The 12894-nt window shown below is 43.2% G+C and overlaps 1 protein-coding gene across 1 annotated transcript in view; it reads right to left on the reverse strand.

Annotated features, from left to right (window-relative positions):
- The window catches only part of COL4A2 (collagen type IV alpha 2 chain), a 237402-nt gene that overhangs the window by 45873 nt on the left and 178635 nt on the right, over window positions 1–12894 (reverse strand). Inside the window, exons 27-29 of the mRNA XM_075590709.1 lie at window positions 9608–9682; window positions 4155–4262; window positions 2097–2318 (exon numbers count right to left, since the gene is read on the reverse strand). Of these exons, the coding sequence (XP_075446824.1) occupies window positions 2097–2318; window positions 4155–4262; window positions 9608–9682 (405 nt within the window). The remainder of the gene's footprint in view (window positions 1–2096; window positions 2319–4154; window positions 4263–9607; window positions 9683–12894) is intronic.

Genomic DNA, 12894 nt, shown 5'->3' on the forward strand with positions numbered 1-12894 from the left:
TGGCAGCATATTGTATGTGGGGTTTTATTTAAGGCCAGATTTTCCATTACAAGAAGCAGCTGGAAGTGTACAAATGACAGGAATATATTTATGACGTGAAAACAGGGCAATATTAGCCTTTTTCAATAATATCAGACAATTATAAGTATTTTTAAATAACTTTAGAATATCTACCATGAGCACATTAATAAACATTATTACCCACAGGTCAGACCTCTTAATTGTCACATTTGAATCATTTCTGTCTTTATTAGTAAAATAGTATATATACTGTAGCATTGTAATAGTTACATAAGAAAGTAACATTTGTTACATGCATATGTTGCTTATTTTATTTTCTGTACAAATACATACAATTAAATAATAATAATAAAAAACATTATTACCCGTTTAGGGTATTAATGTCACTTATCTATACCCTTTTCTAATTGTCCTTTGTATATGGAGTAAGCATGCAGCAGCAAAAATAATCTCTGCCTTATTTCTTCCTTAACATTACCATCTTCCCTAATTAGCTCAGATTGTGCATCTATTAATCTCTCCATCATCTCATCACAGGCATGGAGCAAACAATATTAACAATTAACCCTCTATTTAGAGGCCCAGTTTTAACTGAAAAGAAGAAACATTTTCTGATCTTGAAATACTGTACAGCTGTCACGATAATATCATGAAGCATTAAGTATTTTAATCAATCTGGCACACCAAAGGTTAATTTTACTTGCAAATTGTCGTAAAAATACAAGAATTGTTTTTATTGCCAGTCACATGACTGACCAGGCCTAGTTTTATGTGTTTTATAATACTCAGGGTATCTGGGGTCAAAACCTGGGTTTCAGGAAACTCTTTTCTGACAGCAGAAATAACAAAAAACCCTGTTTTTGTATGTTGAAAGAGACTAATGAAGCTGATCTGCAAATACCAGAGGGTGTGGCTAAGAAAGTGTTCCAAAAAGTGTGTAAGATTACAGAATGGGAAATATCATGAGTCTGACAGCAATTTGCAAGAAAGATGAATAGATATTTGGAACTGTTTCGTTCACACGAATCAAGTGATACTAAGACTGACGGGGTGGTCTATGTTATCATCTCTGATATCTTTTCTCATGCAAAATTAGAAGTTAATGTGCCATGTTTCAAATACACGTGTGTATTACATAAACAGATGCAACAGTGAAGATGGCGTGTGTCTAAGTATTATAAAAACAAAGTTATGAAGTCTTTTATATATTGAGGTGAAATTTAAAAGTCAAAAGTAAGGTTTTTTTTCCTTCAGTAGTAAAACTGTCATTGGGCTGATTGATGAAGAGGTGGGTTGTGAACACACCAAGAAGGGGAGCATATGTTGTTTTCAATTAAAGGGTTTAAGGTATGAGCTCTACAATTGAGTTATGAAATCAGAATTTAACAGTGGTGCCTGATGTCAACAAGATACATGAATTCTGAACATTCTTACTCCAGTGACCTCTCTAGGAAGAATATGTTACATGTTCTAATGTAAAGTATAAGAATTCTTTATTTTATCCTTAGTATTTTAAGAAACTCTCTGTATTTTATACTGTACGTTCTTGTAATAATCTTTTTCTGTAACCTAAGCCCTGTACTACTTTTGTTTATTAAATCTAAACTGTAATAAGTAGATATTTGGGCTCTGATTGAGCTTGCATGTTTTGTCGAGTACTTTACATTTTCTGACACATTTTGATACCACAGATTTTTGTGTGTTAAGCGCACATTTTTCTTATTGAACAGGGACCATAGATTCTGCAAATGAATATTCCTTTGGTGGTGACAGCGAGTTAAGATATATATTGTGATGGATTGAGGATAGATATTACTCATTTCAAGTACCTTGCTTAGCTGAAAGGTGAGTCAACTAGTTATCCGTGCGCATTAACCCTTGTCACATATACAAGTCATGTGCTCACAGTTCGTGACAACAGTACTGGTTTATTTTTTAAGGTGTACAGCTAGTTTTAACGTATAAAACTGATCACCGATACTGTTAATTCTTTCTAGTCCAAAGTATAATTCCACCTCTAACGTAAAATATTTTGAGGAAACAGGGACAATAAAGGAAAAATGCATTAGAACTACCTCTTATTCCGGGCATTCCTTGGTCCCCTTGTTTGCCTTTCAGCCCTTTGAAACCATGCAGTCCATTATCCCCGGGGGCTCCTGACGGTGCTCCCAACACATCACCTGCAGCTCCTTTCTCTCCCTCTAGTCCAATAATGCCAGGTTTCCCTGTAGGACCACGCAACCCCTGCAGTCCAGGAAAACCATTACTACCCCTGTCCCCACTTGACCCAGGGAAGCCTGCAACGGAAAAAAAAACAAATATAGCCAAAATATAGCAATCAATGCATGTAATTCATTTAGTTAACGCTGGTTTTGAAAACGATTTCTTTAGGAAATACTGGGCTACCAGCCAACCAATTTTATTTGTAAGACACAGCTATTATTCGTGTGCAGAAATTCATATTCTAGCGCATTCACTTCTTCACTAATTAATAGAGATGTGTGAAACTTGAACCTAAGTGAGAGGTTTGTTGTTTTTTAGCTGCAAAAAAAAAGTTTGCTGCGTCATTACAGCTTGCAAGTGGTTTACCAAGCCTTTTAATTCAAACCCGGAAATACAGTAGGGTTCTTTGAAAAATGGACCCTAGAAACATACTTAAAACTGAAGTTTTTTTATGAATGTATTAACGACTTATTAATTATGGATTAGGATATCGTAGTAGTTACTTCCCATCAATTCCACCAACCTGCCGTTTCCAACCTTGCTGTCACATATTTTACGACCTGCCTTCTTCCCCACTATGGGGGTAGTTCTATAAAGACAGACTTTGATGGGTATTTCGTCCGCTAACGACCTGAACAGCTGATACAGACAATCGAGAATAAGGCTCTAATGAGCAGCTGACCAAGTCGTTTTTGGACGAGATTTTCCATTAAAGTTCATGGGAAATGTTGTCTTAAAAAGCCCCTACAATAAGTGTCTCTAAACTAAAAGTCTGTCAGTTAAACAAAGAAGGGACCCTTTCATCAGATCTTCAAACAGAAAATGTTATCCCTGACAGCCAACATCTGGCTTGAGAATAAGTCTGGAGTCATTGGAATTTAGATCATTTTGGACGGTGTAACATTTCCTTACCTTTAGTGTTAATTTCTGTAATGAGGAGATGAGAACAAAACTAATTTAGGAGAGGGCTTACTGACTTATATACCTCAACATGAGATACCTGTGACTACACCTCAGGTACATGGAAAATATGCAAATTTGAATATATTTCACAGTCATAAGACTGCATATTTCCTTGGTGTCACAGCTGTGTTCACAGGTATCCCCCAACATGGAGCATAGGTTAATCTATTCACAGGTATATATGTCAAAGAGCCCTCTTGTAAATGACAGAGTCTAGCTGGGTATTATGCAGGATTATATTTTTCTAGATCTCAGACCCTTGCTTAGTACAGAAAGGGATTCTGGGTAATGCCAGAGTTAGTTATGACTTAAGTAACGCTACGTTATTTCGAAGGATGGACACTTTCGCAGGTTCGAACCCCGAACATTGTAGATTCTGTGTTATATTTGAACGCTGAGTCGAATTAAGACACATTTTTTAATCCGAGGGAAATGTGAAAAAAAACCTCTTATCTGCATCTAATAAAACAGTATGATTTTGTTTTTTTAGAAACCCGCAAAAGACCTATTTTACTTTTGCTCTCTCTCAAAAAGACGCAGTTTTTGCATGGTTTGGATATCTAATTAGGGCTTACTGAATACAGCGAGATGAAAACCTGTGCACAAATGTCCTTATTACAGTTAAATTAATAGATCCTTAATATATGAAAGTGCTTGGTCCCAATTTGACTCTGCTTGCACCAGCGAGTGCTCTCGGTGAGTGGCTATATGAGGAGTTAGGAGAGGTAAGAGCACAATGTTATGAAAATGAATCAAGCTCATTTGGTGAACTTGACACATATCCAATATCACTGTGTACAGGGTCGGCAGCATATATGAATACAATAATGAAAGACAACAGTAATAATTACTATGTTAACTGTTGTAAAGGTATACATTTCCTTTCTACTGCATTATCTCTAGTCAATTAATGTTACATTCAAGCATAATAAATACAAACAAATGACCTGCTGGACCAGGGAAACTCGCAGTCCCTGTATCCCCTTTCACTCCTTTGAAGCCCCAGACTCCGTCGGGACCCTGTGCACCTGCAATTCCTGGTTGACCTCTTATACCTAATGGGAGAAAAGTGAAGTTTCATAACGGAGAAAACAATAACAACCATCAATGCCCAAGCGCTTCTGCACAGGATGTTCAAATCACAATTAGCTCATTAGCCGTCAGTGAGTAGGTTTACTAGCTGTGCACTTCTTAACCCAGGCTGTGCTGAAAAGCTGTGTAAGGCACGTTCTATAGTGCCGGGCGCGTGCTGCGCCATGCGTGCGCGCGGATTTCTAGTTGGCTGACGTCAGTCAGCCTTTCTATACAAGGGCCGCGCGCGCACGTCAGGGAGAGGGGAGCCGACAGACAGCGGCGAAGATGAGGAAAATCATCTTTTCGCGCCGCTGCCTGCGCTCAAATGTATGTATGTGTGTGTATGTGTGTGTATGCGTGTATGTGTGTTTGTATGGATGTGTGTGTGCGTGTGTCAAGGATTGCAAAACAAAAAAAAAATATTTATTAAACTTTTTTTTCTTCTTTAAAAAATCTTTTAGGACTTCCTTTCACTCCCACAACCCATGCACACACACATATACTCACACATACATACACATACACACACATATACATTACCTGCAGCTCCCGGCACTATATACAGGAAAAGCATGCGGCACGTGCACGCGCTTTCGCATAGGAACGCGCGGCCGCACGGCCGCATCCTGTATATAACAGCCCTAATGCGGCAGTCATACTGTATGCTTATAGGCAGGGCTCTAAAAATGTGGTCGCCCAGTCGCCCGGGGCGACTGCATTGTGGCCGCTATTTGCTGAAAGATAATGGGGAACGACAGGGATGCAGTCCTGTCTGAGACGTGACTGTGCTCACTAGTGATATTGTTATTAGCTCTTTATGTTTGATTTTTGTTGTTCTTTTTCACTTCCCCATTGTAATGTGCAACAAAATATGTTGGTAACATAAAATAAATAAGGGTAATGAGGGTTTCACAGAAAAACATCACACCTTGCTTGTTTTCTTGTGGATGAGTATACATTGTAACGTTATTACAAATGAATGCGATGGAAATTAGGTGGGTGCAGAAGAGGATTGTTTTTTTTTTTCAGAATTAGTACGTGAGGCACAGTTACTGCTAAAGCATTACTGTTTTTATTGTTATTTGCTGATGTGAATATGGATAATATAGAATGCTTTTTTTAAACCTACTGATAATGCGTTATAACCAGTGTTCGACAATCCTATACATTTACTCGCCCGGGGCGGGTGGATTTAACCCCCGGGCGTGTAAATATTGGCCCAAGCAGCACACGTGTTCGTTTTTTTAAATTCCCCCCTGCTCGCGCTGAAAATGTTCCCGCTCGCGCTGGCTGATTGGCGCGCGCTCCCAGGCTTTGTGGGCGCGCGGCCAGGCTCTATATGAGCCCGCCCCCAACTAGCAGCCATTTTTTCTGGCCGGAGATCGTTGGAGAGTAAGTACTCTCCAATCCTCCGTCTGGCGGCCCCTCTGCTCCTTCCCTGCAAGCCCCCTTACTCCCCGGCCTCTTCTCTCCCTGTCCCCGAGTCCCGCGCGGGGCAGGGGATTGCAGTGTGGGTGTTCCCCCTTCTTTCCCTGTCCCCGAGTCCCGCGCAGGGCAGGGGATTGCAGTGCGGGTGTTCCCCCTTCTCTCCCTGTCCCCGAGTCCCGCGCGGGGCAGGGGATTGCAGTGCGGGTGTTCCCCCTTCTCTCCCTGTCCCCGAGTCCCACGCAGGGCAGGGGATTGCAGTGCGGGTGTTCCCCCTTCTCTCCATGTCCCCACATCTCCGGGCTGGTGATGGTCACGGGGGGGGGGGGGGGGGTTACGAGCGTGGCAGTGGTGGTGCTCGGTCCTGCTGCCTTACCTCTTCTTCCCCCTGTCGTGTGTGTGTGTGTGTGTGTATATGTGTGTGTGTGTGTATATATATATGTGTGTGTGTGTGTATATGCATGGGTGTGTGTGTATATATGTGGGAGTGTGTGTGTATATATGTGGGAGTTGTGTGTATATATGTGGGAGTGTGTGTATATATGTGGGAGTGTGTGTGTATATGTGGGAGTGTGTGTATATGTGGGAGTGTGTGTGTATATGTGGGAGTGTGTGTGTATATATGGGTGTGGGAGTGTGTGTGTATATATGGGTGTGGCAGTGTGTGTATATATGTGTGTGGGAGTGTGTGTATATATGGGTGTGGGAGTGTGTGTATATATGGGTGTGGGAGTGTGTGTGTGTATATATATGGGAGAATGTGTATGTGTGTGACACCAGAGGTACCCCCCCCCAATCAGTCACATGCCCCGGTCAGTCAGTCACCCCTGCCCCGGTCAGTCAGTCACCCCTAACCTGGTCAGTCAGTCACCCCTGTCCCGGTCAGTCAGTCACCCCTGTCCCGGTCAGTCAGTCACCCCTGTCCCGGTCAGTCAGTCACCCCTGCCCCACTCTCTCTGGTCTCCCCCCGTCTCCCCTCTCTCTGGTCTCCCCCCATCTCCCCTCTCTCTGGTCTCCCCCCCTCTCCCCTCTCTCTGGTCTCCCCCCCTCTCCCCTCTCTCTGGTCTCCCCCCCTCCCCTCTCTCTGGTCTCCCCCCTCTCCCCTCTCTCTGGTCTCCCCCCTCTCCCCTCTCTCTGGTCTCCCCTCTCTCTGGTCTCCCCCCTCTCCCCTCTCTCTGGTCTTCCCCGTCTCCCCTCTCTCTGGTCTCCCCCATCTCCCCTCTCTCTGGTCTCCCCTCTCTCTGGTCTCCCCTCTCTCTGGTCTCCCCCCTCTCCCCTCTCTGGTCTCCCCCCTCTCCCCTCTCTCTGGTCTCCCCCCTCTCCCCTCTCTCTGGTCTCCCCCCTCTCCCCTCTCTCTGGTCTCCCCCCTCTCTCTGGTCTGCCCCGTCTTCCCTCTCTCTTTCTCTCCCCTCTCTCTTTCTCTCCTCCTTCTCTCTCCTGTCTCTTTTTCTCTCTCCCTCCTCTGTCTCTTTTTTCTCTCTCTCTCCTCTCTTTCTTCTCTCTCTCTCCTCTCTCTTTCTTCTCTCTCTCTCCTCTCTTTTCTCTCTCTTTCTCTCTCCTCTCTCTTTCTCCTCTCTCTCTCCTCTCTCTCTCCTCTCTCTCTCTTCCTCTCTATTCCTCTCTATTCCTCTCTATTCCCCTCTCTTCCTCTTCCTCTCTCTCCCTCTCTCTCCCTCTCTCTCCCTCTCTCTCCCTCTCTCCCTATCTTCCACTCTCTCCCTCTCTTCCACTCTCTCCCTCTCTTCCACTCTCTCCCTCTCTTCCACTCTCTCCCACTCTCTCCCTCTCTTCCACTCTCTCCCTCTCTTCCACTCTCTCCCTCTCTTCCTCTCTTCCACTCTCTCCCTCTCTTCCACTCTCTCCCTCTCTTCCACTCTCTCCCTCTCTTCCACTCTCTCCCTCTCTTCCACTCTCTCCCTCTCTTCCACTCTCTTCCACTCTTCCACTCTCTTCCACTCTTCCACTCTCTTCCACTCTTCCACTCTCTTCCACTCTCTCCCTCTCTTCCACTCTCTCCCTCTCTTCCACTCTCTCCCTCTCCCTCCCTCTCTTCCTCTCTCCCCCTCTCTCCGTCTCTCTCCCTCTTACCCTCTCTCTCCCTCTCTTCCACTCTCTCCCTCTCTCTTCCTCTCCCTCCCTCTCTTCCTCTTTCTCCCTCTCTTCCTCTTTCTCCCTCTCTTCCTCTTTCTCCCTCTCTTCCTCTTTCTCCCTCTCTTCCTCTTTCTCCCTCTCTTCCTCTCTCCCTCTCTTCCTCTCTCCCTCTCTTCCTCTCTCCCTCTCTTCCTCTCTCCCTCTCTTCCTCTCTCCCTCTCTTCCTCTCTCTCTCTCTCTTCCTCTCTCTCCCTCTCTCTTCCTCTCTTCCTCCCTCCCTCTCTTCCTCTCTTCCTCTCTTCATCTCTCCCTCTCTTCCTCTCTCTCCCCCTCTCTGTATCTGGATATCTTATTTACCCTATATATCTTAACTGTCCTATACTACACCAAAATCACTTACTCTGCTTTCTTCCAGATCTGACTCAAGCTTCACACGGAAGACATCAGAATCCCCCCTAACCCAGAAGACAGGTAGGGAACACATCCCCTCCAATGTATAACATTGCAGGAATGAGGTACCTGGACATTGAGGGACTGCGGATCAGGTAAGATCCCAGGCGGGATTGCTGCTTTAGATATTGTGAAGCGGGGACGTCCAGACACTGCTTAAGGGGTTCAGGAAACTAGTCATCCACCTGTGGCTTTTATTTCTAGATCCGACATTTATACACTTACACTCACACACACACAGACACACACACACACACACACACGTAACAAGGACTAATTGTAGTATAATGTAATAAATACATTTGCCAAAACGAATGTTCTGACTAGGAATTTATTAAATGTATTTTATTTATATATTTTATTTTAAAGCGGGGTTGGGGGCGGGACTAGGGGCGGGGTTGGGGGTGGGACTAGGGGCGGGGTTGGGGGCGGGACTAGGTGGCGAGTAGATTTTTTGGTTGGGCGAGTAGATTTTTGGGTGATTTGTCGAACACTGGTTATAACACAGAACATCGCACAGTTTCCACTGAATTAAATGGCAGTGGTAATGGAGAAATATCCCACCATAACACAGCCGTGGGAGAAATAACACTTTCTACATATGTATTTTGTATATTAATGCAATTATCAAGTTTTGATTCTTGAAATCAGTACTGCGCATCAATAGAGCACTTTTCACAAGAGTTTTTTTATTTTGACTTTAATGAGATGCATGAGTCAGTAAAACAGTCTACCTATGAATAAACTTTGCAATTCTTTCACAAGTGCCTTAAACACAAATAAATACACATTACATCTACCTTAGATTGTATACTACTAGTTTCTGAGCACCAGATGTTTTACAGAGTTGGTGTACAACAATACAGATTCTTTAAGATATTATTTTTTTTATATTGAAAGCTAATGAATAGAATTTCACTAATAATTTTCTCAATACACTCACATTTAGAATAGTGTACATTTCCTAACTAACATCCTTCACCCCTCCCCCTCTAACACCACTGACACCAGTTGTGTGGCTGGACCAATCTCCAACCTATGCAACCTCCTTCCCCCCCAACATCCTTAAGCTTTAGCTGTCAGACTGGTCCGTATCCTACAATAAGTGGCCACTTTACTTTCTTGTTTCAACATTGTCCCTCATTCCCTCTAGATTGTAAGCTCTCATGAACAGGACCACTTTGTGTTTGTTTGTACATGTTTGTCCGCACCTGTATGCAACTTTTTATGTAATATACATAACTCTGTACCCCATGGGTTCAATGGAAATGTTGGTCCAGAATATCCCAATATTTTTCACCAGAGAGTACAATGAAACTCGTTAAATCTGTGTGTGTATATACAAAAACAACATGTTTACCATTAAAGCCTGGTAATCCTGGGGGTCCTGGTGCTCCTGAAGGAGCTTGTGGTGGAATTAATGTACAGCCAATATCTGCAATGAAAGTTCTCAGTTGTATTAGTTTTACATAAATATTAATACTATGACGCTTTCATAAATCACAACACTTCTCTTCACTGGACATCAATAGTGTATCGCTTTGACTAGATTCACTTGTTTCTTGACTTGACATTAGGAGTTGAAAAGCTTGGGATGCTGGGTTGAAGCATATTGTAGAGGAATTTACATTGAAATGTAAACAAAACTATTTTAAGACAATATGCTACCATGTTAAAATGTGTTGACCCTTCCATATCTTCTAATAACACCACTGGATTTAAAATTCAAGATGTTAAGATATATATATATAGATATATATATATCTATATATCTATATATATATATATATATATATATATATATATATACAGCAGCGGCAGCTTTTATTCGAGTAAAAGCCGCCGGCTGCATGCGTCTGGGAAGCGGGTAGCCGCGGCGCGTGGCGGCGCACTGTGACGTCACAGTAACATGCGCGCCCGGCTTCCCCGTCTTCCCCGGCTTCCGCAGGCTTCCCCGACACCCCTGGAGATCAAATTAAGGTAAGCGGGGGTGCGGGGAAGCAGAGGGGCAGAGCAGGAGCCGGGTACGGGGTCGGGAAGGGAGGAAAATTGCGCGCGAAGTGGAGGGGGGGTGCGTGGGGGAAACGCGGCGGCGCGCGGTTGTTACTGGCGGCAGCTGGGGTAGATCCCGGCTTGCCGGCGGCATTCAGTGCAATAAAAGATGTCGCTACTGTATACACTGTAATAGTACAAGATATGAGTGCGCAATCAATCAAAATATGTAATTAAATAAAGGTACCCTAATGCAGCCTCTAAATTCTAACCTCACACCAAGATTTCATACATATAAAAAACAAAAAATGAATTAAGGGTGCAAATAGGTTGACCAGTAGTTGATGAATAATATAACCAATAAACGGAAGAAGTCCAAGATGGTAACAAAGTTCCAATTTCTTATAGTCCTAAAGAGAATGAGTAGAAGCCACAATAGTGAAGCACTAAAAGGCAATTTTATACGCAATAGAAAATTGGCTACTTACAATGTAGCAGATAAAATCAGGCAGTGTGGATATATGTTATCACACAAACAATCTGAAGGTAATCAGCAACTCCCTCCTGGTTTTGGAATCATCCGTCAGTGAAGCTGCTGCTCCTGTAGTGGAATCCCAGGTTTGTGTGCCGTGTTGTTACTCCAGCAGTCTTTTTAGCAAGTCAGCGATCAGAGAGTTGATGTATCATAAAAGAGCACTAGCAAGTAGCAAATATGTACACAAAATGTGAACCCTACGTGTTTCGTTCCTAGCGTGGGAACTTCATCAGGGGCAATAAAAAAAACTAACTGTACAACTGCATTAGGCATTAGAAAGTGAGGCATTTAAAGTGAGCTTTTTAAGTGATAAATACAGTTAGACTATAGTTAATATACTCACTTTCTTCATGCAAGACCAATAACCTCAGCTGATATGACATGGATCTAATTGCATTCTCTTCACAGGTATGTTCCTGATGTGCAAATCCTGTGTAAAAGACTGACTCTGGCCTTGTAGAATTGATATAAGTATGTTCCTGATGTGCAAATCCTGTATAAAAGACTGACTCTGGCCTTGTAGAATTGATATAAGTATGTTCCTGATGTGCAAATCCTATGTAAAAGACTGACTCTGGCCTTGTAGAATTGATATAAGTATGTTCCTGATGTGCAAATCCTGTGTAAAAGACTGACTCTGGCCTTGTAGAATTGATATAAGTATGTTCCTGATGTGCAAATCCTATGTAAAAGACTGAATCTGGCCTTGTAGAATTGATATAAGTTAGTATGTTTGAATTTAAAAAGTGGTTTTTTTTTTTTCTCCCTCTTAACTCTGTGCTGTTAATTGACCAACTGGAACAAGCTGATTTATTGGGGAGGGGGAGAGTCATGTGACTGCTTTATCTGTATAATACCAACACCTTTCCTGCATCTTTGCAGGAACTGCATAAGGCATTAGACAGTGAGGCATTTAAAGTGAGCTTTTTTAGTGATAAATACAGTTAGACTACAGTTTTACTAGAGGTGACTGTGGACTGGATCTACTGCAAACTCTTTTACTCAAGACAACAAACGGTAAGCTATTCAGATCACACTATGATCCCAAGCTTGCTAATCTGCCTATTTCAACCCCCCACCCCTTTACAACTTATTTACTGCAGTCTCTCCCAAAACTGACTGCCAATACACTGAAACCCTGAACTGACTCTAGCATTGCAATACAGCTAAACATTTGACAAGGAACAGGCACACACCTGCTGTTTAGTCTGCTCACACTCACTCTGCTCACAACAGTTCCTTGCAGCACTGCCTACCTCTGGCATCATGAGCCTGCTATGTATTTTTTTTTTTTTTTCTCCTGGTCTCATGGAGATGTTACTCCCTCTACCCGCTACAAACTCCTCCATCCTGGCCCACACCCAACATCACCATACACCCTGGACTACTCAGAAGCCTTGCACTATCTACTGAATCTTGGTGGAGAGCTCTAAAAACCAGCACACCAACCACTGCTCACTCAAATGGCAAACACCACAAATTTACAACTTGCAAGCAACTACCCAAATTTCTACTCATACTGTTACTCTCTTTAGCAGGCGATATTGAACCTAACCCAGGTCCTCCCATTTCAGCTCTGTCCCATGCCCCTGAGAATTCCACCTTTAAATTCCAAAAAGGGCTATCTGTCGCCCATATAAACATCCGGAGCCTGCTGCCCAAACTGGACGAACTAAGGGCATGGTGCCTTATGCATAAACCCAAAGCCATCGTTTTTACAGAAACATGGCTATCCCCTAAAACCCCTGATGCAAATATTGCCATTCAGGGATACTCCATTTTTAGGAGAGATAGGTCAAAGAGAGAAGGAGGGGTGTCATTTTATATTGCAGACACATTACAATTTACACTGTTAAATTGCCCACCAAGCCACCCTCTTTTGAAATTCTAGTTGGCAAAATCTGCCTCCCCTTTTCTAAGCCCATCTTGCTTGCTGGCATCTACCGCCCCCCTAAAGCCCCTCTACAATCCCTGACTGATATCACCCAATTTGTTGGCTCCATTTCCTCTCTGAATGAGAAGAGTGAGCTGCTAGTTCTTGGGGATTTCAACTTCAATTGGCTTGACCCTAAAAACCACAAAATCCAGATACAACTCAAGTCACTTAACCTGTCACAACT

This window comes from Ascaphus truei, chromosome 3, assembly GCF_040206685.1.
Source record: "Ascaphus truei isolate aAscTru1 chromosome 3, aAscTru1.hap1, whole genome shotgun sequence".
NCBI classification, from domain to species: Eukaryota; Metazoa; Chordata; class Amphibia; order Anura; family Ascaphidae; genus Ascaphus; species Ascaphus truei.